The 27,836-nt window shown below is 40.6% G+C and overlaps 1 protein-coding gene across 1 annotated transcript in view; it reads right to left on the bottom strand.

Moving 5' to 3' along the window:
* LOC102231469 (multidrug resistance-associated protein 1-like) overlaps nucleotides 1-27,836 on the bottom strand; it is a 94,797-nt gene that overhangs the window by 19,612 nt on the left and 47,349 nt on the right. Inside the window, exons 19-29 of the mRNA XM_023349342.1 lie at nucleotides 25,042-25,216; nucleotides 24,764-24,830; nucleotides 24,027-24,153; nucleotides 21,551-21,758; nucleotides 13,567-13,877; nucleotides 13,264-13,463; nucleotides 9,646-9,772; nucleotides 9,417-9,518; nucleotides 8,068-8,214; nucleotides 7,815-7,973; nucleotides 1,962-2,128 (exon numbers count right to left, since the gene is read on the bottom strand). Of these exons, the coding sequence (XP_023205110.1) occupies nucleotides 1,962-2,128; nucleotides 7,815-7,973; nucleotides 8,068-8,214; nucleotides 9,417-9,518; nucleotides 9,646-9,772; nucleotides 13,264-13,463; nucleotides 13,567-13,877; nucleotides 21,551-21,758; nucleotides 24,027-24,153; nucleotides 24,764-24,830; nucleotides 25,042-25,216 (1,790 nt within the window). The remainder of the gene's footprint in view (nucleotides 1-1,961; nucleotides 2,129-7,814; nucleotides 7,974-8,067; nucleotides 8,215-9,416; nucleotides 9,519-9,645; nucleotides 9,773-13,263; nucleotides 13,464-13,566; nucleotides 13,878-21,550; nucleotides 21,759-24,026; nucleotides 24,154-24,763; nucleotides 24,831-25,041; nucleotides 25,217-27,836) is intronic.

The following is a 27,836-nucleotide window of genomic DNA, read 5'->3' as shown; positions in this document are numbered from 1 at the left end:
TGTGGGTTAGTACGAACGCCCAGCTGCGTGGATGTCGCTTCGACCAGACTGACGGCTCTCCAGTCAGGTGTCACGGTAGGAGCTTTGAGAATCGAGCACCACGTAATTCAATTGAAGAGTGTGTATGTTGCTTTGCTATATTTTGTGGCGGAATAAAGAGACACAATTTATTCTAGCAGAAACAGTGTTTGTATTGAGCACCACAGATTCAATTGAAGAGTGTATGTTGTTTTGCTGTATTCTTTGGCGGAATAAACGGACACATTTATTCTAGCAGGGACAGTGTTTAGTCTCATTATTTGCCGCCGATCACCTCCGATCTTGTTTTAAATTTCATAAAACATATGTTTTGTATCTAGTGAAAACAACGATGTTGACAAATAAACTGGACGATATGCTGGCAATTTAGTGATATTTTTACAGTTGTGATCTTGACTGATCTTGAAATAAAATGTCAGAGACTGAGACTAAATGCGGCCGAGTACAAGACAAGCTAAGACCATCAAAAAGACTGGTCTCGAGCACTACAACACTAAGTGTACTCACCTCCATTTAATGCTTACACCTCTTGTTTTAACTGAGGATCTGGTCCGATATGATTTGTTATTTGTTCTACTCTCCCTATTAGTCTGAAGCACTTCTGTTTTGTGGAGCAAGTTTGCAATTGTTTTTACTATTTGCAACGTTGCAATGCTATGCTAAGCATAACTCCTAAGCTTCCACTGCAGTGCTGTCACTCAAATAATGTTATCCAATGTATTTAACATTAAGACAACCCGCTATAGTTTTCTGTTTGTAAACAAGATGGTAGCAGTTTTGGACGCATAGCACCGACAGATAGACATAGCTATCTTTCCGTGCTACGGTAGGAAAATCTGACGAGGTAGCACTGATAGTCAGAACAGTGGCACTGTGTGTAGTGTAAAGCAGACACAGAGAGCTGTCAACGGACCCCCGGGAAATGTGATCATTCTCCTTTTAGTTTGAAGGTTATTTTGAATATTCTGATGGGTTTTGTCCAGTTGGATTTGGGTGTACTGTATACATTCAAAGCAGAGCAAGAGTTATAATGAATAATAGTATCAAAATTAAAGCTGAAAGCAGCATCGGCAGCCCTCACAGTTCACACGGTTTTGCAGAGACTACAGGATCTCTGGCACTGCCACCCTGTTGCCGTTGTGAACACTCTCAGACCTTTTATGCACATGTCCACCAGGTGATGCACTTGGCAAATCTTCCAAATGGTCTATAGTCAATTCAACTTGAGTCCAGAAGAAAGTTTTTAAAGTTAGGTCAAAAATCAACCTTTCACCTTCAACCTTTCAATTGATTTATTGAATATAAATCAATTGAATTATATTCAATTCCTGTTTAGTGAATTGTGAGTACTTTGAGTACTTCCTTTAGGCTTTTGAACATATCATCTATGGTTATCAAGGGTTAATGGATGCAGGCCAGTGTACAACAGGGCCAGGCCCTGCAGTGCAAAAAGAGTTTATCAGTTCTGAGGTGGGTTAAACTCTGCAAAAGTACTGCAGGGGTAAATTGTTAGTTATGTCTTAACCTTTCAAAATAGGAAGTTATTTGGAGGAGGCTTACCACTTCAGTCAATTAAACTTCTCAGTGAAGGGAGTTAGATGGGAGGGGTTTAGCAACTCACACAACACACTAGAGGTGCAATGGAATGAATTAAATCTGAGCATATTAATGTGTTAGGGCGACCTAGTTAAACAGGTAAATAAAAAAAGCATTCTGCACTTTGAGAAATGTGTTGTCGTGCATTTTATAATTTTGCTCTATTTTATGCATAGATATATTTTATATACTTATAAAATATAGTGAAGTATTACAGCACATCACATTGTAATGCCATATAGTCAAGACTTTTCAGATGGGAACTACTCCACCCAGGAGGTCAAAACATCAAATGATTAGAAAAAAATACAAGAAGGGTTCCATACCTAAGATTTTCTCCTCCTTCACTACACTCATGGCTGAGTTTGTTGGGTAGGCTAGAGACAAAATTCTTGAGATGGGAAAACTCCAAAGCCCTCCATATTTCCTCATCAGAGTAGGAGTCAAAGGGGTCCAGGTTCATTCTCAAAGATCCGGAAAACAGCACTGGGTCCTGAAAGGTGAGCAGATAGTGATATCAGGATACTAAAGGTGTATTTTTACAGATTTAGCCTAGCCCTAACCTTTACCTAATCTCTCCTAGGATGATCTTCATTTGAGTTTGTATGCGGTTTTAAGAAATTTGTCCAATCTAGGTCTGGCCAATATTACCAAAACCCATATCATAATATAACGGATTAATATGCAAAAAAGAGTTGTGGTCTATATCAATAATTGTTAGTTTTTTATTTTAAAAATCTGAAATACTGACAAAAGAGTGATGTGACCTTTCCAGTTTTGTTCATGTTTCCTCTTGAGCTGTTGTACTCGTTTCTTCACGTCACACCATTGTTTTTTATTTTAATTAAGCAGTTATGAGGCACTGAGGAAAAATCTGAAACTGCTCAAGTTACTCTACAGCAGTGTTTCTCAATTATTTTCTGTCAGGCCCGCCGTAGGAATCATAACATTCTTTCACAACCCCCCCAGTGTCCTTTCCTCTCCCAAACTGAAATATTATTGCAAATCTGATAACATTTAATAATTTATCTGTACAAACCAATGGCATTATATGACCTAATTACCAAAACAGCTGTTTCATTGTTCTCAGTCTCAAAACAATTTCCCTGTTCAGTTTATTGAGCCAATCAGTAACATTTAATGAAGACTACTCAATTTGAAAGAGAAAAAGTGCAAATGATTCAGTGGATGTGTGTTTTTAAAAACATTTTAAAAAACTGTAAACATTGATTACTTGTCAGCTTTTTCAAATGTCTTGTTTTTACAAAGTATTGAGTTTTAAAAATTTATTGTGCAAACTTTTCAGCAATATTGTTTATATTTCAGCTTGTCAGCAGAAATGTATAACACTTTGCATTAACACTTAAAAGGTAGGCTTTGTCTATTTCCTGGCCTTTCTCTGCAAGCTACACTTACTTGCTTATGATGGAGTAGGGCCAGACTGAGAGTTTTTTTGGTTTGTGATTTAAATACAAGTAAAGTTGTACAAGAATAAAGTCGTAATTTTATAGTAACTCTTCACTACACTTTGCTAAAATTAGGAATATTGAGAGTATCTATTTATTAATGTTTTCTAATATGCTTGAAAAACTTTGTCAATACCTTCTATAATCTGTTTTCTAATATTTCTATCTGTGGGTTTATTATTGAAAACATTTATTGCATTATTTTATTTTTTTTTATTTTTCTTGCAAGTAGTTTTGTTGCCTTTGGCCCTGTGTTATAAAATGATTGTCTTAGGAATTTATATATTTTTTCTTCCTCTTCTTTATTTATATCCAAAATTGTATTCCTTATCTTTTGAATTTGTACATTGATTTGATCAAGTTGAGTTCTGATTTGCATGTTCTCCGATCTCCAGTTCTTTTAATTTCTCATCTAATTCGTTTAGTTCTTTTTCCTTCTTTTTCTTAATAGCAGTGCTTAGTGATATAAATTTGCCTCTAATAAGTGACTTCAACATGTCCCAGAAAATATCAGGATAGACTTCCCGTTGTCATTTAATTCTAGAAAGTATTTTATTTCTGTTTTAATTTCTTTTATGACATTTTTATTATTTAGCAAGCTTGTATTTAGCCTTCCTATTGGTTTTTTTTGTCTCATATCCGGTTAAGTATTAAATATATTGGCGAGTAATCTGACAAGTTTTTAGTATGAATTTTACAGCGGTTGACTCTCTGTCAATCATTCCTAAGAACCAAAAAGAGATCTATTCTTGAAAATACTGTGTGAGTGGGAGAAAAATAGGTGAATTTGTTTCCTGTTGGGTGCATCTCCTGCCAAGCATCCAGTAAATCAATATCATAAAGGCCCCTTTTTAGCAGTTTACTTTGTGGTGTGGTTGTCCTTTTGTTATTAGATGTGTCATTTTTATTCAAGACTGTATTAAATCCACCTGCACATATCAGACACATATCAGAGTCACATACCTTGTGACTCTGATTAAATAACTTCTAGGACTTTTTTCAAAAATGTGGGGCATATAGATAGAGAGAAGGGTAACTAATTTCCTTTCGATCCTACCCCGAACCAATATATACCTGCCTTCACTATCTCATATATGCTTAATAAGTTCAAAATGTAGGAGTTATGTATTAGTACTCAAACTCCTCTTTTATGACCTGTCTTGAATGAACCATGAGAAACATCCCTAAATCAAAATTTTTGCAATTTCTTATGCTCTACTGAAGACAAATGAGTTTCTTGAAGGAGCAGAATCTGAATTTTCTCCCTTTTTATCTTGGATATTACTCCTCTTGACAGGGTTATTGAGTTCATTAATATTCCATGAAGTTGCACTAATATCACCATTAGTCATATCAGCAAACCAGTTTGCACATGTCGACAGTTTGAACACAAAAACAACAGAGATTTAGAAAACATAAAACAAGCAGAATGACTTTAGGGCTCCACTATGCTATGTCATCCTACAACCTCTTTTCTTACATTATAAGAGTAACAGACCTACTCTAATTAGGGGCTCCTTCTCTGCCACAGACAAGTTCCCTCAACTTTGAGACAGTCATTGCTCCATTAATCCTGATCAGAATAATGTTTTAATATGTGAGGGGTGGTAGGAGGGGACTCGGGTGTTAGAACTAAAGAAAGATTACAAGCGTGGGATTCAGATTTTACATAAGTAGTTAGGATCTGCATCAAGAAAGCTATTTATACTTGTTCTCATTGGAATTCTTGAAGCTTTTCTCGCACAAGTTTGGGGCATAACACGTGCCCCAAATGCTAGTGTGAGCTGGCCCCTTTGTTCCTGTGCGCATCCTGGTTGACAGCTGGTCAACCAGGAGTCTGCAGGCTTTGATCGCGGTGTATCTACATGGTATTTCCTCTTCCTTATGTCATCCGCTGCTTCTCATGCACTCATGTACAGGCATGGTTTGTCTCCCAGTGAATCCTCATCTTAGTTGGGTATGGTGTTTGGAAACATATTTTTTCCTCTTTGATATTCTTCTTGATGTTTTTGTATTCTTTAAGCTTGTTGTTTATCTCTGTCGGAAGATTATGCACAAATGACATCAATTTACCATCATAGAAGATCTTCTTTCCCTATGACGCTTTTAGGATTTTCTCTAATGTCATATCTGTGAAAGGTCACCCGTTGTTCTCCTTCAGTTAGTCTAGCACAGGGGTGGCCAACCAGACAAAGACCAAGAGCCACAATTTTTACCAAGTTACTGCAAAGAGCCACATCATATGCATAGGCACACATGAACATCAATCCATCCCTTCCTCATACTCATACTTTTGCTCAGCCAGATTTATTGTAAATTTCACACACTATTTTAACACTACAAAGAACACAGGCCAGACATTTTCAACAATGAACACTGTGCACGTTCTCATGCAAACAAACTCTGTTTAACCAAATAAACAAACAATAATAGAACAATTTACAATACACTTTTCCTTTTATTATGTGCATTACATGTGTTATTTAATGGGACTTCTGGCATTCCTTGTCTTGAACAATCCTGTTCAGATCTGGCTTGTACTCTGTTGTTGTCACTCGAAGCAATTCTTTGACATGGATGTCGGTCAGAACAGACCGATGCTTCGATTTCACATGTTTCAGGGTAGAAAACACAGACTCGCAGACATATGTTGAACCAAATATTGACAGTATCTTAAGTGCAGCTCATTTGACATTGGGTTATTTTTCCATTGGCACATGTTTCCAGAACTCAATGGTCCCTTCCTTTAAAGCAGGTTTCAGTTGGTCCTCCTCACGAAGATCAATAATCTCCGACTCAGCCGCACACTCATCTATGACTAGCGGGGCTTTCAAACAGTCTGTCTCAGCATTAAATGGGTCGACAAGGAATGTAATCTGTGGCCTTTTCAGTTGTAGATCATGGAACCGGGCCACAAAGCTTTCGTGCAGGTTTTCAACCAGTGTTGCATATCTGGCTCTTTGCTTGTTCAGGGTGGCACTGGTGACCTGCCCCCTGGCTTTTAGTAGAGTGGAAAAATGTGTTAATTTCCCTTTTGAATGTGCGCCTGGAACAAATTCAGTTTGTTGACAAATGCAAACACACTTTGCACCAGGTCAGGCAGCCCATGCAATGTTCCAAGCCAGTTGATATGATGCAAGCGTTACAGTCTCTGAGTGCTTTGTAAATTTTTGGAAAAACTTTGCCTGCTTTTCTGTCTGACTTTCAAGGTAACCAACTTGTGCTTGCGAAGTTCAGTCCCTTTTGGAAATTCCTGGTCGATGTTAGCATGGAGTGAGCTGAAGTGGCGCTGAAGGTTTGAAGCCTTAAAATGCGACAAGGACACCTGACATATAAGGCAGAATGGCTTTCCACTACGTTCAACAAAAAAAATATAAATTTTCCCACTCTGTCAAAAACGTCCTGTGTTCATCTTCATATTTTCGTTTTCCTGTGCATTTTTTCCCTGCCATTTTGAGCGCGAAAGGTTTACTCAAATGATTTTACTCTTACTGAAAAGCTGCGCACATGCGCATTTGACGAAAATACCGTATTGCACTCAAGCGAAGCGAAACTTGGATATTATAGCAACCCTACAGTATGTGCTAAATGTTATTGGATGTTACGCTGTTTAGAGATTAAAATTAGAGTGTATGAATTCCCATTGTCCACAAATGCATCAGGATGGATGAGAGAGCGAGGGAGTGCGGGAGTGAGAGTGAGGGGTGAGCGGAGGTTTGTGTGAGAGCAGATGGCAAATGACTGGAAAGAGTAAGGCTGCAAGAGAAACAAAGAATGTTTTTTGTTTGTGTTGTTTTTGCGTGGTTACGGCCAACAGTAATGGATGCTGCTGTTGTCAATAATTGACAGTTCATTTGACTACTTTTCGTCATTATTGCACATCTGGCAGAATGCGACTATATGAACGTAAGAGCCGCATAGAACCAGTCAAGGAGTCACATGCGGCTCTCGAGCCGCGGGTTGGCCATCCCTGGTCTAGCACCTTCATTTTGAATGTTCGTACTGACCTCCTCCCGCTTCTTGTTCATTTCACTCTTAAAGCTGATCAGATCCTGCTTGATATTATTTTTCAATGCAATGATGTTGTTTTGCAATTCTTTGATATTGTTGCATAGATTCTGGATAGCCTTAGCAGTTGTTAGCTCGCTCTTCTCACTTGGGTCCATGGCCTGCATCATGCTGGCTTTGTTTTCAGCGTTTGCTGTTACTAAAAGTCACGGCCAGGCAGGGACTGGCCATGACTTTTAGTCACCCCTGGTCTCTTTTTAAATTTAAAAGTAAAGTATGTCATCGTGAAGAAGAACTGAATCCCTTTATCGAGTTAAGTGGAGTTTTCCTCGTCTCTGATTAGGACAGATTTAAGATTTAAACCGCCATCTTGGAGACACTCCTGGAAGTCCACTGGCACATCTTTAGTGTTGAGAATGATAAGAACCACTTACATTACAATAGTCCTCTGCAATGCTTTCCCTGCTTGGGCCTAACCAATGTAAATAAAAAGGATTCTGTGAAGAGAGGTGGAATGATTCAATTTGATATGCTTGTAAATAAACAATGGTTTCCTCTTTTAGTAAGGAGCAGAGACAATTTACAGTTGTGCCATATAAACATTGCCTCAGCCTTTGTCTCCACTGTATATCTAGCCACTAACGGCTGCTTTGCTACAGGTGCACTGATCAGGTGAGATTGCTTTTTTGGGTCCTATTTACTCACCTGTGGGATGATGGTGATTCTGGAGCGCAGCTCATGGAGGCCGAGCTTAGCAATGTCCACTCCATCAATGAAGATGTGGCCTTCTGCTGCCTCAATGATCCGGAACAGGCCCAGTGTTAGAGATGACTTCCCAGCACCAGTCCTCCCCACAATCCCTATCTGTTGGGAACCAGCAGCACATCCACAATAAATTCCTCCAGTGTCCAGTCACAATGAGTACTCCTGAGCCTATGAGAGCTACAATAAGATTCACCTTCTCTCCTCCGTTAATAGCAATGGTGATATTGCGAATGGCCAGGTCCAGGTCATGGCGATAGCGCAGACCAAAGCCTCGAATGTCTATGCAGCCCTGAGTGGGCCAGCCAGGGGGAACGGAGGGAGTCTCATGTTGCCACTCTGCCTGCGGTCAGAGAATAGACATGAATGCAAATACTCAAATGAATTTCAATCACAATCAAGCTCAGCCAAAGTCCTAACTTGGTTAGGTTTTCATTTGCCCTTTCTCATGACTAAACAGTTGACAGACTGTTTATTGATGTCACTTTGTTACCTTTTCCAACTATGGTTTTAGAGCATGGTTGCCTTTGTGGAGTGCATATAGACCTGAACAATGTCAAACTCAAATAGGCAATTTGGTTTAGAAAGCATCGATTTACTCCATTCCCCTGGGCTTTTGAAATTATCTGCTCTTTTCTGACATCAAGACTTACAAGTGTTTCCACAAACTGATCCCAGACAATCTCCCCAAAACAGCAGGTCTTCCAGAACTACCTTTTCACATTCTGCTCTTGTTACTAAATGATAGAATTTCAACACTTCGGAAGATGGCAAGTCTCCAATTCTAAAAGTAACAGTAATCAAACCATGTCCCTGCATTTTATAAGGTTGTGCTGAAGCATTTCAAAAATCCCATGGAACTCAGGCCAGTGACAGAGACATTATAAAATTCATGTGGTACAATGAACATTGAAATGACTGAAAACAACAGTTGGAGATATGCATGTGTCTGTTGCGTGTCCAGGGCATGATGACGTCGTAGAGTTGGAAAGATAGGTGATCTACTATTGTTAGATCAATTGAAAAATATGAACTGCCTTGAGGTCTATGGATATTTGAATGCTTGTAAGTCTTTTATAAACATGTAAATGTGGTGAGAATAGCTGGCATTACAAGACTTATTTTAGAATTTAACGCAAACCAGAGAACAGAAAGCTCTTTACAACAGAATTAACTTTTTAAAAAGTTCAGATGACGACTGACTCTTGCAATATGACCAAATAGAATCTCTGATAGAAGTTACAAGCCCATATCACTTGGAGTTGTTTTAATTTATTATTTTTAAGTGTAGATATCAAATTAGGAATTATGCATATAGCAGTTTATAAAAAATATATTTTTTTCTAATATCTATTCTTTAATATGAAGTCTGTTTAATGAGATGACAGTAAAATCAATTAACAATATAAAACCCTGGTGGGAGTATTTATTTAAGCCCAAAATCAAAGACAAGCCACATAAACACAGAAAAATAAAAAGGACAAAAGTCAACCCTTAAACATTCCAATGTTAGGATGGTTTTGGTCCAAAGATTGTGCAGTGTACCTCTTTCCCTGTGCAGCAGTATTCCTTCACCTTCTCTACAGCTATTATATTTGTCTCTACATCAGAAGACATTCTCACGAGCCACGTCAATGAGGCAGTCAGCTGCATACGAAGCAAACAAATAAAGGTTAGGTTAGGCTCAAAAGCGTATTAAACAAATTTATTAACATTTTGCAAAAAGACATTGCTCCACTACTGGTGCTGAGAACTACAAAAGCGGTACTTTTACCTGCAGGGCGTAGGAGATGGAGAGCCCCATGAAGCCTGGGCTCAGGCGATCTCTGGCTATAACAGCAAACAGGGCAGCAAAGGAAACAATGCAGTTTCCTACAAACTCCAGGCGAATTGCCAACCACCTACACAAACACAAATTCAAATACAAACAAGAAATATTTACTAAGATGGAAATGGAGAGGAAAATAGAGATGAAATTCTGGGCTGGTGACTTGAGTTTAAACTCGATTGGTCCTAACTAGAGATTGGCCGGTTGTAAATACAAGAACCCAGTCTTTGATCAGTGATTGTACCTCACTCAGCAACACTATTCAAATTGGAAACTACTTTGAGATTCTCTTTCTAGAGAAAGAGAGAGAGTTCAGAGGAAAGAAGGACATAAAGAAAGAGCAAAAAAGCATAAAAGAAAGATCAGACACAGCAAAATAATGGAAGAGTATGCAAGAGAAAAAGAAAGAAAGGGTTTTAATAAGTTAAAGTTTTACAATAATCTTGGGTAGTTACTGGTAGTTACTTGGGTTGGCTACTGGCCTACTACGATTTTGTGCAAATTTCAGAAACAAAAGGTACTACTCCTATAAAAAATATTCATCTCCTCGGTGCTTTTACGAATCAGTTTTGATCAAGAAAATGTTACTTTTTTGGACAATTTTTTCTTACAAATTTCAAAGTGAAAACTGAATTCTACAAAATGCAGCTTTTATAGTTTAAAGTTAGAAGCAGCGTCAGGCGGCCCTCGCTGCTCAGGTATTCTGCCACCCCCATCATCACACTGTTCCTGCATCCGTGCACTAAACGGTCCAGTTCAGTATGAGTCCAGCAGCAAGTGTTTAAGTTTTGCTAATATCCGACCTACCAGACAGGAGTCATCACTTCCTGTTTTGCGGGTAATGTTTGGCGAGGACTGTAGGCTTTGGAGCACATTATGTTTGATTCTCAATGTTTATTGAATATGGTTTTAATCTATCATACAGAGAGCAGCTAGAGGGGTCGTTGAATAGTATTCAGTTTCTTCTCTCAGTGGGCGGGGCTTAAGTGATGGCATCAAACTACCACATCAATGTGTCTAGGAATGCTCCCTGTTGATGGACTCTCTCTGTCATTTAAGTGCACCCGTTGCCGTGGCAACCTCCTGCGCTCCGCAAACTGAGCAGATATTACGTTAAGAACATAACACTCAGTCTGACACAATATTAGGTTTTTAGGCTTGATATCTATTTTGTGAGTATTAATAAGAGCTCCCCTGAACACAGCGGTGGCTGATAAGTTAATTTGAAACTCTTGCTCTGCTAAAGGTGGTCTGTGGGTCGCCTTTTTTTTGATAATGGAAACGAAACGCACAGAATTGCACAACACTTTGTTGAAACAATTATTACTGAGATTATTACTTTTGTTGGGTCATTTATTTGAAAACGTTTTGTTGATTTCTTTTATTCTTTAATAAAGTTCTAAATGTTTTGGATCTAAGTGAATAAGCGCATCAGAAGAGGACGTGCTGGTCTCAGCCTCCTGGCAGCGTTCAGTTTGTCACCTACTGCCGAGATCGACTCAAAACCTTCCTGCGATTGACCGCTCGATCACGATCGATGTATTGAGCACCCATGATCTAAAACATGCACGGCAGTGTACCTTGATGACCAGGATTGGGAAACACTGGTCTAGCTAGATTTATACAAGCACTATATTCCTCCCCAAAATCTCTGAAGGTCTTGAATTCCAGGGGATGTTCAGTGCCACCAAAGTCCTTTGGAGGCTCAAAGTTAAAAAAGGGCACATTGAACAGGATCTTAAAACACCGTAAAACAACATAGCAACAACCCATGTTAATCAAGAATTTAATTGGATCCGACTATATCATTGCCATCATGCGGGGACAATGCAAAGCAAATGTAGTATATATTTTCCCAAACAGGTATAATGTTGTCGTTTCTGCTGCTGACAGTCCTGGAGGTCTGAGTTGATCTGAGACTGTAGCTGTTATACAGACCATCGAAGAGAAGGTCTCTGGTTATGAAATAAGCCAATTTGCTGCCATTTTACTAGTTAAGCCCTAGTAATATCTATTTAACCTCTAGAACAACTTGGCTGTAGACTGCTTTATAAATCAAAAAAGCTCAAAGGGATTAACTCTATATAATTTTTTGATATTAGCACCTCTGAGATCTAGAATTGTAAGACTGGGATATCAAGGCAAAGAAAACTCAGTAGTTGCTGGTAGGGGTTTTCCAGACATTCAGGGGCCCCTAGAAATGGTTTAATTGTAACACAGACAATAGATCTAAACCTGTAGCATAGAGAATGACAATGTTGTTAAATTATATTTAATGCATTCAGCTGAGAAAGAAAATTACATTAAGGATTTAATTAGGAAGTTTACTTTGTAAAATTTTAAAGAATCATTTCATTGTTTGATTGTTGTGTTACCATGGCTACAATATGGTGTAATCTTTGTGTTTGAATTGGATTTGTTCACAAATACATTACAGCAAACAACAAATAATCAATGATCAATTTTAAACTCAGCCAATAAACCTGGTCTCCCTCTCACAGACTTCACCTTGTCTATATTTAAACACTGTTAGTGATGCTGAGGTTCTTAGTAGGACGGGTTTCAGGGGGTTTGGAGGATTGGGCATTTAGAAGCCTGATTAAGTTAAAGTCAGAAGTTTTCTATGCTGCCGAAGCATTTCTGTGTTTAGGGGCGAGGCGGGTTTTGTCCCGCTATTGCGAGGACAATTACAAAAATATAAATAGAAACTGTTTTTCTAACGTCAACATCAGACCTAAGGTTTTACTTACAAACCAGTATATGAAAAAATATTCTTGCCCATATTTTGATAGTTAGAGGGCACAGATCTGCCCCCTCCTCCTCACCATGGACCCGGTGTCTGAACAACATGGAGGCAGCGAAACGTATTAGACTGAGGGCAGCCAGACTAGTTTATTTTGCTAGATTATTATATTTAGCTAAATATTATTGCTGAGGGGCACAAGAAGGCCTCCTGACACACAGATTAAAAAAAATAAATAAATTGAAAAAAAAAAAACAAAAAACAACTCAAAAAGGGGGCTAGGGACATGAAGGATAAAAAGGGCAGGAGCCCCCACTCCCTGCACCTGTCTGAGTGCCACATGTATCCAATCCCCTGACTTCTCAATTTCTCTAATTCTCTTGAAGTGTTTATTTTGTCCTCATGCTGTAATGGTAGCCAGAAATACTAATTAACCAATGAATGGACCTTGCAGACAGTGGTGTCTATATACTACAATCACTTGAGACACAGTCACTGCACTCAGGTGACTTCCATCTCACCATTTCTGAAAGAAGCACTAGTTGCCTGGACCTTTGTTTAATTAGGTCAGTCACTTTAAAAGGAGTGAATATTTATGCAATAATTTATTTTATGTTATATGTTTTTATTTAATTGATATTTTGTAAAAATCAGTTTTCACTTTCACATTAAATTAATTTTTCTATAATTACTTTGATCAAAAAGCAAAATTTTACTGATCATGATTGGCTTGTCAAACTTATAAAAAGGTTCAAACACCTAGGAGAGGGTGAGTACATTTAATAAGAACTAGAGAAGAGAAAAATAGCACTGCTCTTAACCTGTTAGCTACTATGCTGGGGTAGTAGGCCTTCTGGTTGTGATCTACTCGCTGGTCACTCTCATGGATGAATCGCTCCTGCTCACCAAAAGCTCGAATGACAGAAGTGCCCAACAATGTTTCGTTAAAGTGGGTGTAGATAGGTGAACGGCTGACAGACTCCAGACGCTTCAGCTGGCGAGAAGTTGCCACATAAAACCTCTGTACACAAACAAGCAATATAATGTTCAACAATTTTAATCACGCCTAAGAACAAGTCAGAGCTGCACACACAGCAGAAATACAGAATGTATTTTTAACTAACCTGCACAAAAAAGTAGAGCAACCCAAGAAAAGGAATGATGATAGCCACAAGTGGTGTGGCAACCAGGATAATGACACAGGAACCCAACACGTTGAACAAGGATCCCATGAACATTTTAATAATGCTGGGGATTACAGAATCAATGGTGTCCATCTCCTTGGCAAAGCGGTTAACCAGATTACCACTTGGAGTTTTCTCAAAGAAGGACATGGGTGACCGCAGGACATCAGATAGCAAGGACTGGTGGAGATAGCGGGACGCCATGATGCCCCCAATGGACATGGAGAGGGAATAACCAAAGACTGCTACACCTACAAGATAACAGTAAAAATTATGACCTTTTATAATGCTGAATGAATGACTTTAAACACAATTCTTTGTAAAGATACACATTGCCCCTTGATTTTTTTTCCACATTCTGTATCACAATCACAATCTGAGACCATGCTGAAAACAAAGTCCAAACAGGATTATGTATGGCTTTCCGTCAACATTTGCTTTCTTTTGACACTCTTTGTTCATGATGTAAAGAGTGAACAAGAAATTGTTCTATCAAGCGATTCTCCCACTTCAGCTGTTGATATTTTCAGCTCCCCCAGAGTTATTCTCAGCCCTCTTTCTGATCCTGTGATTATAGTTCTCTATTCCCAGCCTGTCAGTTTAGACAGACACATTCAATTGGCACAGTTCTGGACCAAGCTTAACAATCTCCTCTACTGTTCACAGCCAAAAAGTATTTCCTTCGTCCTTTGATCCAAAGGTCAGAGGATGAGGAATGAATCAACCACTTCAAATTATTTAAATGTCCACATTCCTTTAAGTACAGAATGAGGTGGAGCAGAAGCAAATCTTTTTATTTTTTTATTGGCTCTATGGCCTTTATTTGAAAGTTGTTAGACACGAAAAAGAGATAGGGAAGAAATGCGGCAAAGGTCACCAGGCCGAGACTCAAGCCTGCAATGACCACGTCAAGGACTAAGGACTATGTGGGTTGTGCTTTAACCCTGCACCACCACAGAATGCCAGGCAAATATTTTTCATTCAGATTTACTCATTAATCCTATTGATAGCTACTGTTCTTTTGTACATCTACTCCTTAGTTTTCTTCCTGATTTGCAAAGCACTAAAACCACACCTGGTTGTAGTTTTATATATCGTCCATCAGGGTCTTACTCTATCTTTAGACCAGGCATGTCCAAAGTCCGGCCCGGGGGCCAATCACGGCCCGTGGTCAGATTTCATACGGCCCGCAGCTTCGGTCTTATAATGTATTATTTATGGCCCGCCTGCACTGTGAAACAGAATAAATAAATCATAAAACTTGAAACTGTAATTCCTCCTTTCACCAAATGGTGGCAGCACCACTTTAATACTATCAGTCTCTGCCTCCGTGCAGCGAACCCCTCTCCACTCATTTCTGCCATGGCCACTGCAAAGAAAACGAGGAAAGTTTACAGTGAGGGCCGCCGCTTTCAAGAGAGATGGGAATTACAATACTTCTTTTCTGAAAATCAAGGCAATTGTGCTTGTCTAATTTCTAATGAGACGGTTGCCTTGTTTAAGGATTTTGACGTAAAGAGACACTACCAGACTAAACATGCTAACACATACAACAAGCTAACAGGGAGTCACCGTGCTGAAAAACTGAAGCAGCTCCAAGCTGCACTGGCATCACAACAGCGATTTCTTTGGGCCTGAGTCAAAAGAAAATACCACCAAAGCAAGCTACGATGTTAATGTTAATAGCTAAACATGGCAAACCTTTTACTGAAGATACATTTATCAAAACTGTGTTATGAAAATGGTGGAGAACATTTGCCCTGAGAAGAAGCAAGAATTTGCGAATGTTTGCCTGGCACGTAACAGTGTGGCACTGAGAGTTGAGGACATAAAACTGAGTGTTGAACGGTAACGTCTGTCACTATCAGCAGTGAAAAGCCAAAAGAACATTTATGCACTTGGATTTATCCATCCATCCATCCATCCATCCATCCATCTTCTTCCGCTTATCCGAGGTCGGGTCGCAGGGGTAGCAGCTTCAGAAGGGAGGCCCAGACTTCCCTCTCCCCAGCCACTTCTTCTAGCTCCTCCGGGGGAATCCCGAGGCGTTCCCAGGCCAGCCGAGAGACATAGTCCCTCCAGCGTGTCCTGGGTCTTCCCCGGGGCCTCCTCCCGGTGGGACGTGCCCGGAACACCTCACCAGGGAGGCGTCCAGGAGGCATCCTGACCAGATGCCCGAGCCACCTCAACTGGCTCCTCTCGATGTGAAGGAGCAGCGGCTCTACTCTGAGTCCCTCCCGGATGACTGAGCTTCTCACCCTATCTCTAAGGGAGAGCCCAGTCACCCTACGGAGAAAACCCATTTCGGCCGCTTGTATCCGCGATCTCGTTCTTTCGGTCATCACCCAAAGCTCATGACCATAGATGAGGGTGGGAACGTAGATCGACCGGTAAATCGAGAGCTTCGCTTTTTGGCTCAGCTCTCTCTTCACCACGACGGACCGGTACAGCGCCCGCTTGACAGCAGACGCTGCGCCAATCCGCCTGTCGATCTCCCGCTCCCTTCTTCCCTCATTCGTGAACAAGATCCCGAGATACTTGAACTCCTCCACCTGGGGCAGGACACCCCCCTTGACCCGGAGAAGGCACTCTACCCTTTTCCGGCTCAAGACCATGGCCTCGGATTTGGAGGCACTGATCCCCATCCCGGCCGCTTCACACTTGGCTGCGAACCGCTCCAGCGAGAGCTGCAGATCATGACCTGATGAGGCCAGTAGGACCACATCGTCTGCAAAAAGCAGAGACGAGATCCTAAGGCCACCAAATCGGATCCCCTCAACACCTTGGCTGCGCCTAGAAATTCTGTCCATGAAAGTAATGAACAGAATCGGTGACAAAGGGCAGCCCGGCGGAGTCCAACTCTCACTGGAAACGAGCCCGACTTACTGCCGGCAATGCGGACCAGACTCTGACACCGGTCATACAGGGACCTGACAGCCCGTATCAAAGGGCCCGGTACCCCATAGTCCCGGAGAACCCCCCACAGGGCTCCCCGAGGGACACGGTCGAACGCCTTCTCCAAGTCCACAAAACACATGTAGACTGGCTGGGCGAACTCCCATGCACCCTCCAGGACCCTGCCGAGGGTGTAGAGCTGGTCCAGTGTTCCACGACCAGGACGAAAACCACACTGCTCTTCCTGGATCCGAGGTTCGACTATCCGACGGACCCTCCTCTCCAGGACCCCTGAATAGACCTTGCCAGGGAGGCTTAAGAGTGTGACCCCTCTATAATTGGAGCACACCCTCCGGTCTCCCTTTTTGAACAGGGGGACCACCAGCCCGGTCTGCCAGTCCAGGGGAACTGCCCCCGATGTCAATGCGATATTGCAGAGTCGCATCAGCCAACACAACCCTACAACATCCAGAGCCTTAAGGAACTCCGGGCGGATCTCATCCACCCCTGGAGCCTAGCCACTGAGGAGCTTCTCAACCACCTCGGCGACCTCGTCCCCAGAGATTGGAGAGCCCAACCCAGAGTCCCCAGGCTCAGCTTCTTCAATAGAAGGCATGTTGGTGGGATTGAGGAGGTCTTCGAAGGACTCTGCCCACCGACCCACAACGTCCCGAGTAGAGGTCAGCAGCACACCATCCCCACTATAAACAGTGTTGGTGCCGTACTGCTTCCCCCCCCGAGACGCTGGATGGTGGACCAGAATCGCTTCGAAGCCGTACGGAAGTCTTTCTCCATGGCCTCTCCAAACTCCTCCCACGCCCGAGTTTTTGCCTCAGCAACCACCCGAGCCGCATGCCGCTTCGCCTGCCGGTACCCATCAGCTGCTTCTGGAGTCCCACAGGCCAAAAAGGCCCGGTAGGACTTTCTTCAGCCTGACGGCATCCCTCACCGAAGGTGTCCACCAACGGGTACGAGGGTTGTCGCCGCGACAGGCACCGACAACCTTGCGGCCACAGCTCCGACCGGCCGCCTCGACAATGGAGGCACGGAACACAGTCCACTCAGACTCCATGTCCCCCACCTCCCCCGGGACGTGTTCAAAGTTTTGCCGGAGATGGGAGTTAAAGCTCCGTCTCACAGGGCATTCCGCCAGACGTTCCCAGCAGACCCTCACAACACGTTTGGGCCTGCCAGGTCTGACCGGCTTCCTCCCCCACCACCGGAGCGAACTCACCACCAGGTAGTGGTCAGTGGACAGCTCCGCACCTCTCTTCACCCGAGTGTCCAAGACATACGGCCGCAGATCCGATGAAACGACGAGAAAGTCGATCATCGAACCGCGGCCTAAGGTGTCCTGGTGCCAAGTGCACATATGAACACCCTTATGCCTGAACATGGTGTTCGATATGGACAATCCATGACGAGCACAGAAGTCCAACAACAGAACACCATTCGAGTTCAGATCGGGGGGGCCGTTCCTCCCAACCACGCCCCTCCAGGTCTCACTGTCATTGCCCACGTGAGCGTTGAAGTCCCCCAGTAGAACAAGGGAGTCCCCAGGAGGAGCCCTCTCCAGTACCCCCTCTAAGGACTCCAAAAAGGGTGGGTAGTCTGAACTGTCGTTCGGCCCGTAAGCACAAACTACAGTCAGGACCCGTCCCCCCACCCGTAGGCGGAGGGATGCTACCCTCTCATTCATCGGAGTAAACCCCAACGTACAGGCGCCGAGATGGGGACCACTCCTGCCCGACGCCTCTCACCTTGGGTAACTCCAGAGTGGAAGTATGTCCAGCCCCTCTCAAGGAGACTGGTTCCAGAACCAGAGCCGTGCGTCGAGGTGAGACCGACTATTTCTAGCCGGAACCTCTCGACCTCACACACTAGCTCCGGCTCCTTCCCCACCAGAGAGGTGACATTCCACGTCCCAAGAGCCAGCTTCTGCAACCGAGGATCGGATCGCCAGGGTCCCCTCCCTCTGCTGCCACCCATCCCACACTGCACCCGACCCCTTTGGCCCCTCTCACAGGTGGTGGGCCCATGGGAGGGGGGACCCATGTTTCCTCTTCGGGCTGAGCCCGGCCGTGCTCCATGGGTTAAAGCCCGGCCACCAGACGCTCGCCATCGTGCCCCCCCTCCAGGCCTGGCTCCAGAGTGGGGCCCCGGTGACCCGCGTCCGGGCGAGGGAACGCCAAGTCCAATGTTCTTATCCGTCATTGGGGTCTTGGATTTATGGCACTTATTTTTATTAAACTCTTGAGTAAGATTTGGTTATGAACCTGTAGATGTGATACAAACTATTACTTTCTGAAAGATATTGTAAATGACAAGAGCAAAATTCACTTGTTTTAAAATTTAATAATAACAGACAACCTTGCATTACTTATAACTCCTGTTTAAAATGTTCTTGAGGCAAAGATATTTTTAAACTCATGTAAATTTAAGGTATTTCATACAGTTTGTTCAATGTTATCTGACTCTCCAGATATGAAAGAAAAGCAGAATTTCTGTTTTTAGAGTTGCCTGAGTGGCTTATATTTGGTTATTTTGTCATTTGAAAAACAAAGATAATTGTGACAATGAAAATTGTTTTATAACAGTGTGTATTTGCATGACACTTTTGTAGTTAAAAAATGTCCGAACAAACTATTGGCCCCCGGGCATCTTGACTTTATCAAATCTGGCCCTCTTTGCAAAAAGTTTGGACACCATATCTCAGATTTTTTATTTTATCGAGTGGTAAATACTGATATCAATATAGTGAGGAACTAAAGCATTTATGTTGACACTGACAGTGATAGCCAAAAGAGTATTTGTTAATACTCTTAGAACAAATTGGCTTTACTCAAAAAATTCACTATCCTACTCACTATCTGGTTATAATAAATAATAGAATAGAATAGAATTCAACTTTATTGTCATTGCACTGTCACAAGTACAAACAACGAGATGTAACCTCCATGTTATTCTTAACCAGGATATGTTAAGTCCCACATTAAGCAAGTTTCTAGGATTTCCTTATTTCACCTTGAGAAAATTGCCAAAATTAGAACTATCAAGTCCACAAATGATACTGAAAAATAGTTCTGATAGAAATAAAAAATAGAGATCATATTTCTCCTATTACAGCTTCCTTTTATTGGTGTCCTATTGAATCCAGAATAGAATTTAAGATTCTTCTTCTCACATATAAAGCCCCTTATGATGAAGCTCCATCATCCATTTTCCTGTACTGCTTTTCGGTTTGCATTATTTGGTATTATTCCGGTATTATTTGTTTTCTTAGTTATTTTTCTCTCCATAGAAGCTAAACCCAAACCTGGATGATGGCATCAGCTGAGATGATGTTGTCATCTCAGCTAATCATCCTCCTCTCCTGATCTTAAGTATTTTCATGAACATTGAAGATAATCCTACATCAGTTCATCTGTTTCTTCTTGTGAATTATTCTCAGACTTTTCAAAGGCCCAGTTGGTCGCTTGTACTCAGCGAGGTTCTGGTTCTAATTCTGCTGGAGGCTTCTTCCTGTTAGAGCAGAATTATTCCTCTCCAGTCATGAATGTTCGGTATTGAGGATTGCTGTTAAGTCAACAAAACAACACAAGGAACTTTTTTGCTCATCCAGGAGTGAATGTTGAAAGTCAATAACTCAATGCAAACTGCGAGGTTTCCTTAAGTTTGCTTAATGGGTAGGTAAACCTTTTAACTACTTTGAACAATTCATTGAGTTCACTGTACCATTTGATAATTAGTATCAAATAGTACATCACTTTTTGGAACAACACCTCAAGTGTTCCTGCTGTCGGCACTAACCTTGCAAGAAGTGCCTCAGAGGCTACTGCAGGTGAAAGTTTTTGTGAGGATAGTGACTTAATTCAGAAATTATTATTTTTAAATATTTTATTACAGTATATTATAATATGGGAAATGTACAGGAAAATACAAATACGGTAGTTTCCCGGCCAAAATGGGAAACTTCTTATGGTCATTAGGTATATAAGAGATCGACAAAACAATGAGTTAAGAGATGCGGGATGGTGTGAAAATAATTATCTCATCTTGAATGTGAACAAAACATAGTAGATTATTTGAGATTCAGGAGAAACTGGGTTAAGTCAAAAACTATTTCCATAATTGGAGGTGGCTGAGGAGAATAAATACCTCAATGTTCACCTGGACAACAGACAATGAAAACATCTACAAGAAGCAACAGAGCAGACCATATGTCTTGAGAAAGAATAATTCACCCAGCATTTGTAACAAGATGCTTCTGATGTTATTTATGTCTGCTTTGGAGTATGCAATATCTTCTCTCATCATCTGTTGAGGTAGCAGCATCAAAGCTACTAAACTAAATAAAAATAACTAGTTGATGAAGGCTGGTTCTGTTCTGGGGACTGCTCTGGAACAACTGGAAAAAATGGTGCCGGAGGGACCTGCACCATTTCCCTTTTCCCCGAGCATCTTCTTCATTAAACTGATATACAATAACAGTGTCTTTAGTCAAAGACTTCTTCAGAGCCGCTGTAATGCCAATCGCTGCAGAAGATCCTTCCTGTCCACAGTCATCAGCTTCCACAAAAACTCTGAAGAAACTTGAATGATAAGAGTTACAACATTTAATTTTCCCTTTGAGAGTAATTAAGTATTTCAGAAATGAACTTGATTTTGTTCAAAGCTTGAAAAACCTAACCCTGTTTTAAACTGCTTTACTCTGCGGTGTTCTTTTGTCTTTATGATGTGGTTTTGTTCACTAAGGTTCACTTGCAAACATCAAAAACTGGAGGAATGTAATTACTAGTTAGGCTGAAGAAATGCTGAATACAAATGCAAACCACACTTGCAGATTTTTATCAGCAAAAAAAAATAAATAAATATATAAACATATCTCCCTTAAATTCTATTGGTCTGTCACAAGAAATCCCATTAGAAATATACTAAAGTATCACCAAAATACAAAATCCTGACAGAGTATGAATACAAGACACAGTAAATACTTAACTACAACACAGAGCCTTATTTTCTGACTTACCTTGGGTCAGGCCAAAGCTACCGTACACAGCAAGTCTCCTAAGTCTGTAGGGCTGAGTGCCATTAACTACCAGGTCATCGGTCCACAGGCTAAGCCAGTAGTTGGAGAACAGGGAGACCAGGTGATGGGTGAGGAACAGCAACAGACTGATGCAGGACAGAAGTACACCGATGGCTTTCAGATAGGCCCAAAATACAGACAGCTTCACCTAAGGAGGGAGAGCATCTAGAATCTGCCACTGATTGCTTAAATGACAGGTAACATTTATGGAAATACAGCCTCTTTACATTCATTTTTTGTACAGGATAAATTCATGGGTCTCCTTGATAGAATTTAATTAAAATAATCACACCCTCTGACCAAGAGGACCGAGGGTTTGGCCATCCTTTTTTCCATTTTGCTGTTAAACAGCAATATGAAAATGTGTGCCTAAAAGCGCTTGTCAAGCAGCAGTAATGACTATATGGGATTCTTGTTCAATAAAACTGATTTCATTTAGTAAGCTTGGTCACCCTGACATAGTGCTGTGGAGTGTTTGATGACACTGCTTAAGCACTCAGTAACACTGTTTTCCATTCTATAATAGACTTTTGGTAAACTGTATTTGACGGGTTGTGAATAAGACTGTCATGACACCGTCATGAACATGACATAACACCTGTCATGAACATGAGTAAGTCTTCATGAATATTTATGACTGTTGTCATAAAATATCATTCGGTAAATCATGATACTTTTAATACAAATTTGACATTATTCAAAATGTCTTTGTTATGACAACTTGACCAAAGAACTTGACCATTAAACTTTAGCCTTAATAACATAAAGCTACATCATTTTTAAAGTTTAATCAGTAATACTTTTATAACAAATTTATGTCAGATCATGATTTCTTGGTTAATGTCAAGTTGTCATAAAGACATTTTTGTCTAAGTTAATGACAAGTTGTCATAACAAAGACATTTTTGTCTAGGTTAATGACAAGTTGTCATAACAAAGACATTTTGAATAATGTCAACTTTGTATTAAAAGTGTCATGATTTACTGAAAAACTTACTCATGTTCACGACAAGTGTTATGTCATGTTTATGACGGTGTCATGACAGTCTTATTCACAACAAAAGTCTGGTAACACAATAAAGTGTTACCAGACTTTCTTATTTTCTCCCTCTCCCAAGAGAGAGGGCGAATTTAACAGGACTCAGCGACTCAAGGAACGTCTAAAGAAAGAGCTTTGTTCCACTGTTGCAAAGCCTACTTCTTTATAAAGAAGGAAATTGTAGACTTTGTGGCTTGGTTGACCTCTTCCACTTACTAAGAACTTTCTATGGCTACAGAATTCAAAAATGTCTGCAGTTTGGAGCAGAAGTTGTGCTAGACTTTTTTGCCGTCTGTCATTTTTATGAACAGTGTCAATAAAAATCCTGTTATAATCTATTTTTACCCATAATTTTAAAAAAATTACATTTAATGCATTTCATTTTCATTCTGTTTAATTAATATTCAACAAAATGAACAGATAATTCACATTGTGTCATCATCAAACTTAATACATTTAACTTTTTCTCTGCAGTGACAAAATTTTTAAAGGTAACATTTTACTAGAAGTCAGCAAGTCTCTGAATGCTACCTGATCCCACAAACACTCCCTCAGTGGTAGAATAATTTTGCAGCAGCGGATTATTAGTGCTTGTCCATATCTCTTTAATGCACAGTTGTGAGCTCTCGAATAGCGATGTGTAATTGATTGGACTGGAGCCGCATGAGAATTTGTTGTGCTCGTTACAGTTTAATGAACATCTGTACATTCATTTTCTTTCCTTCCTTAACAGGGTAAGTTATGTATTCCTCTATTTCGACTATAAGTAGAACGACACAACTTTACTGGCCATTGTCTTTCTCTGTGTATTGTAGGTCTATTAAATGGGCTACAGAAGCCTGATCCACCATAAATTTTGGGTCAGGCTCAGGCTATAGATCTAAATTCTAGCGACTACTTTCAATGAGTAATTTGCTAAAGCACTCGAAGACTAATCTGTATGACATACTCTATTTATGATTTATTAAAGCAGTCAGAGGGACTATAGGCTTAACACGAAGAACAGCCACCCTGTTATTATAAATAAAATAAATTTGTTATCAAAAGTTATTGTGTGAAGTATAAGTACCAGCTTGTTAACTACTCTTTGGATTAAGTGCCTTGCCCAGGGAAAATCAACATATGACAGGAAAAAACTGGAATTGAAGCTAACACCTTCTGATTGCAAGACAACTATGCTACAATTGCTGTTGTTAGGAAACAATGGTTAAACAACAATGTTTATGGAAAAGCTGCTGTCAATCTGAGGCTGTACTTACTCCGTTTTTATGGCCTAGTAACTTCCAGAAGACTTTTATACTGTTTTCTAGCATATTATATTCAATAAAGGATCTAACCATATGTATAATACATATTGCTGTTTTTTACTCTACATACCTGCCCAGTACTGGCCTTGTCAGCTTCGGTCAGCTTCCCCATCTCAGAGTTCTTGGTCTTCTTGTTCAGTTCTCTGGCATTATCAGTCTTATGGGGCTTTTGGGTTTCAGTCTTAACTGCCGGCTCACTACCCAGAAAAAGGAGCATACAGGTTCGTAATTGTCAAAAGATTCTATATATTATGACAAATGTTTGGTAAAAACGATGTGCCCTAAGGAAAAAAAACAGAATATTGGGGAGATTTAAGGCAGTTCGTGCAGCTCTGATGTTTACAATCAATTATTATTGAATAAATGTCATATTCATTTTGGATGAAAACTGGACTCAGCTGGATGTTCAAACTAGACATTGAGCCCAAACACACATCAGAACTGTCCATGTTGTCAGGGTTCAGGCCCGTTTTCTTTTAGAGACATCTTTCTTCCACCAATGCAATACTACTCATTTCACTGCTCATTTCCATGGTTTTATCCTGTAGACTCCACTCCTGCAACAGCATCCTACATGAACTGTGCTCCACTGACCACGTCACCCCGTTCAATACCAGACACAATACAAACTACTCCTCACTTACAAAGCCCTCAGTAACCTCACACCCCAATCCCCCAGATCTCACTGACCATTAAACCTCACTAAAATGCCAAAATAAAAAGACATTAATGCCTATAATGCATGGATGTAAACCTCAAGTCAGAACTGCACATCTAAAGCTTGTCATGTTATCCAGACTCACTCACCCAATAAGAGCAGGTAGATCACCATTTTCTACTGCTTTGGATCCACTCTTTGGTGCAGTTTTTAAATCTAAGACAGGAAGTAAAAATGAAAACTTTGTAATGGACGGTCTACATCTAAATTAGGCCCTTCTACAGACACTACAGGAAGCATTAAGATTAATAACAGAAATACTATTGACGCCTCCAGATGGCAAATTTAGCAACTTTCTCTGGAGAGTAAAAAAACAACTCCTAGAACTGGCAACTGGAACATGTTGAAATGATGAAATGTTGCTTACCACCATCATCAGTTTGGTCAACAGTGGCATATGTTCGCAGGAACTCGGCAAAGGCTCCCTCCTGGACCATAAGCTGTTGGTAGGAGCCTGCTTCTGTAATCTCCCCATCTACCATGACCAGGATAAGATCGGTTTGTGGTAGGAAGCTCAATCCATGAGTCACCAGCACACGAGTCTGTACACATATACATTGTTGCCAATTCATTCTGCTGCCTATTAATGCAGATGTTTTTGTTAAAACTAAAGGAGATAAGAAAGGACACTTCTAATCAGAAGTTTAAACACTAAGGACATGAATAGCACTTACATTATGGGCCTTTTGGTCAGTTATTGCCATTTATCTTTCATAGTTGAGTGAATATACAGCAAACAATAGCCATACGTTTTAAAACCAAGACCTGGCTGCAAAAGTTTAATATTTTTGCAGATTTTCACAAGCCCAAAGCATATTATAAAGAATGACATGTATATTTATATCCTGTAATATTTAGTTAATATTTAGTTAAAAATCCAATATCACAAGGTTTTGCAGTTGTCAAATAGATGCCATTAAAAACTGTGGATGGATATTTGACCCCTCAGCTTATCGGAATTTGTAAAACTCATTTAAATTACAGTGTATTGTAAGCTTGGCGGGCTATGCATCCTTTGTTAATTAATTTTATATATGTTTTTTATACACCAGTAACACTGATAATAAAAGACAGGTTAAGATAGGTTTATAGTTGGCACTGAATAGCTGCGAGGAGGTGGGGGGAAAAATCATGCTAAATATCATGCTGGATATCAACGATCCCTGCTCAATCTCCAACACTGACAGACTGCACCTCCAAATTCTTGTAACTTCTTTTTCTGAGGGAAACCCTGAAGTTAATTGGTTTTTGACAAGAACAGACTCCTAAACACAGTTCACAAACTCTTCTTTGGCTTGAAGTCGAAGTTTTGAAAAGGCTAATCCATAATTGATATTATCTTTCTTTAGAGCTCTATGCATGTTTCCTTTTAAATTGCTAGCCAGAAAAAAAACCTTTGAAAATCTGGAAGTGTTAACTGGAGAACTTCTACAAAAGTGGTTTGAGTATCCAGTTTCAAGTTCTTCAGAAGTATAAATCTGTTTCAACCTCTACTTCCAGAAGCCTGCTGAAGCCAGGCCTCTGCATCTATTGACAAGATGGTATCTTTTTGGTTTTCCATCCAACAGCACCAGTGGTTCTGCGGAGAAACTTTAGCTTGAACAGACACCAGTCAGTTTCCCGTGCCGGACGAGAATGACTTTTTTAAAGCTATGTCTTTTTCAGAATTTTTTTTTCTTTGGACGTCTGGACATTTTGTCTTGACCAAATGGCAGTCGGCTGACCAACTCAAAATTAAGACTGTTCTGTTATATGAGCTGAAGTAGATGTTTAAATAAACACATATTGTTAATCACCTTCTGTTGCATGCTTGCTTAATGTATTGCTGATAATATGCAGTGTTATCCTTATGGTATTATGTTGCTGTATTTAAGTTTGCCACATGTCAAAGACTGTGATTCCAGAACAAATCAAATCAAATCAAATTGCATTTGTATAGCACATTTCAGCAGCAAGGCCTTTCAAAGTGCTTTAGATCATATCAAACACAGAAACACAAGGCAACATAGAATCAACAATCAAAACACAACATTAAGTCAAATTCCATCAATAAATTTATAATTGATTACGTTTCACATACAATCCTAAACAGGTGGATTTTTAGTCGAGATTTGAAGGAAGTCAGTGTTTCAGCTGTGTTACAGTTTTCTGGAAGTTTGTTCCAAATTTGTGGTGCATAGATGCTGAAAGCTGCTTCTCTTCGTTTGGTTCTGGTTCTGGGGATGCAGAGCAGACCACAACCGGAAGACCTGAAAGGTCTGGAAGGTTGATACAACAGCAGGTCTTTATTTGTTATTGTGGTGCTAAGCCGTTCAGTGATTTGTAAACAACAGTATCTTAAAGTCTATTCCTTGAGCTGCAGGGAGCCAGTGTAGGGACTTTAAAACTGATGTTATGTGCTCTATCTTCCTGGTTTTAGTGAGAACGCGAGCAGCAGCAATCTGGATCAGCTGCAGCTGTTTGATTGATTTGTTGGACAGACCTGTGAAGACGCTGTTGCAATAATCAATGCAACTGAAAATAAATGCATGGATTAGTTTCTCTAGATCTGGCTGAGACATTAGTCCTTTAATCCTGGAAATGTTCTTCAAGTGATAGAAGGCCAACTTTGTAACTGTTTTTATGTGGCTCTGGAGGTTCAGGTCAGAGTCCATCACTACTCCCAGGTTTCGGGCCTGATCGCTGGTTTTTAGTTGTAATAAGCTGTAATAACAACTGAATTCAGTGCTGCTAGAATTCATTGGCTCCCTTTTCTGCCAATCTATTCTCTCTATCTACCTCCTACGTCCTTATCCACCAGGATTAAAATACACTGGGGCAAACCCTGTACTTGGTTTCCTTAGTTTGTGTGTGACTTCTCTTGGTTTATTGTTACATCCCCAGTAGTTTCTCTCATGTTGTTGGTCTGCCTCCCAATTCTACTGAAGTCACACTTACCAGTAATCTTCAATCATGCCATTCAGTTGCGACATTTCACCTAATCTATTGTTCATTATATAAGCTCTGGAATTTTAACTGTTAGTGACAGATTTTCAGTTTTCATACCTTGATTCACACCTAGTTCTTTGGTCTGCTCCATACCAGTTTTTCTTGCTTATAAAAATGTCTCAATGACTCATCAGGGGCAGTCTGAGCATTGGCTCTGTCTCCCCATGTTGTCAT

The sequence above is a fragment of the Xiphophorus maculatus genome, chromosome 16 (genome assembly GCF_002775205.1).
Source record: "Xiphophorus maculatus strain JP 163 A chromosome 16, X_maculatus-5.0-male, whole genome shotgun sequence".
NCBI lineage: Eukaryota > Metazoa > Chordata > Actinopteri > Cyprinodontiformes > Poeciliidae > Xiphophorus > Xiphophorus maculatus.
This window is presented reverse-complemented; position numbering and strand designations above follow the sequence as displayed.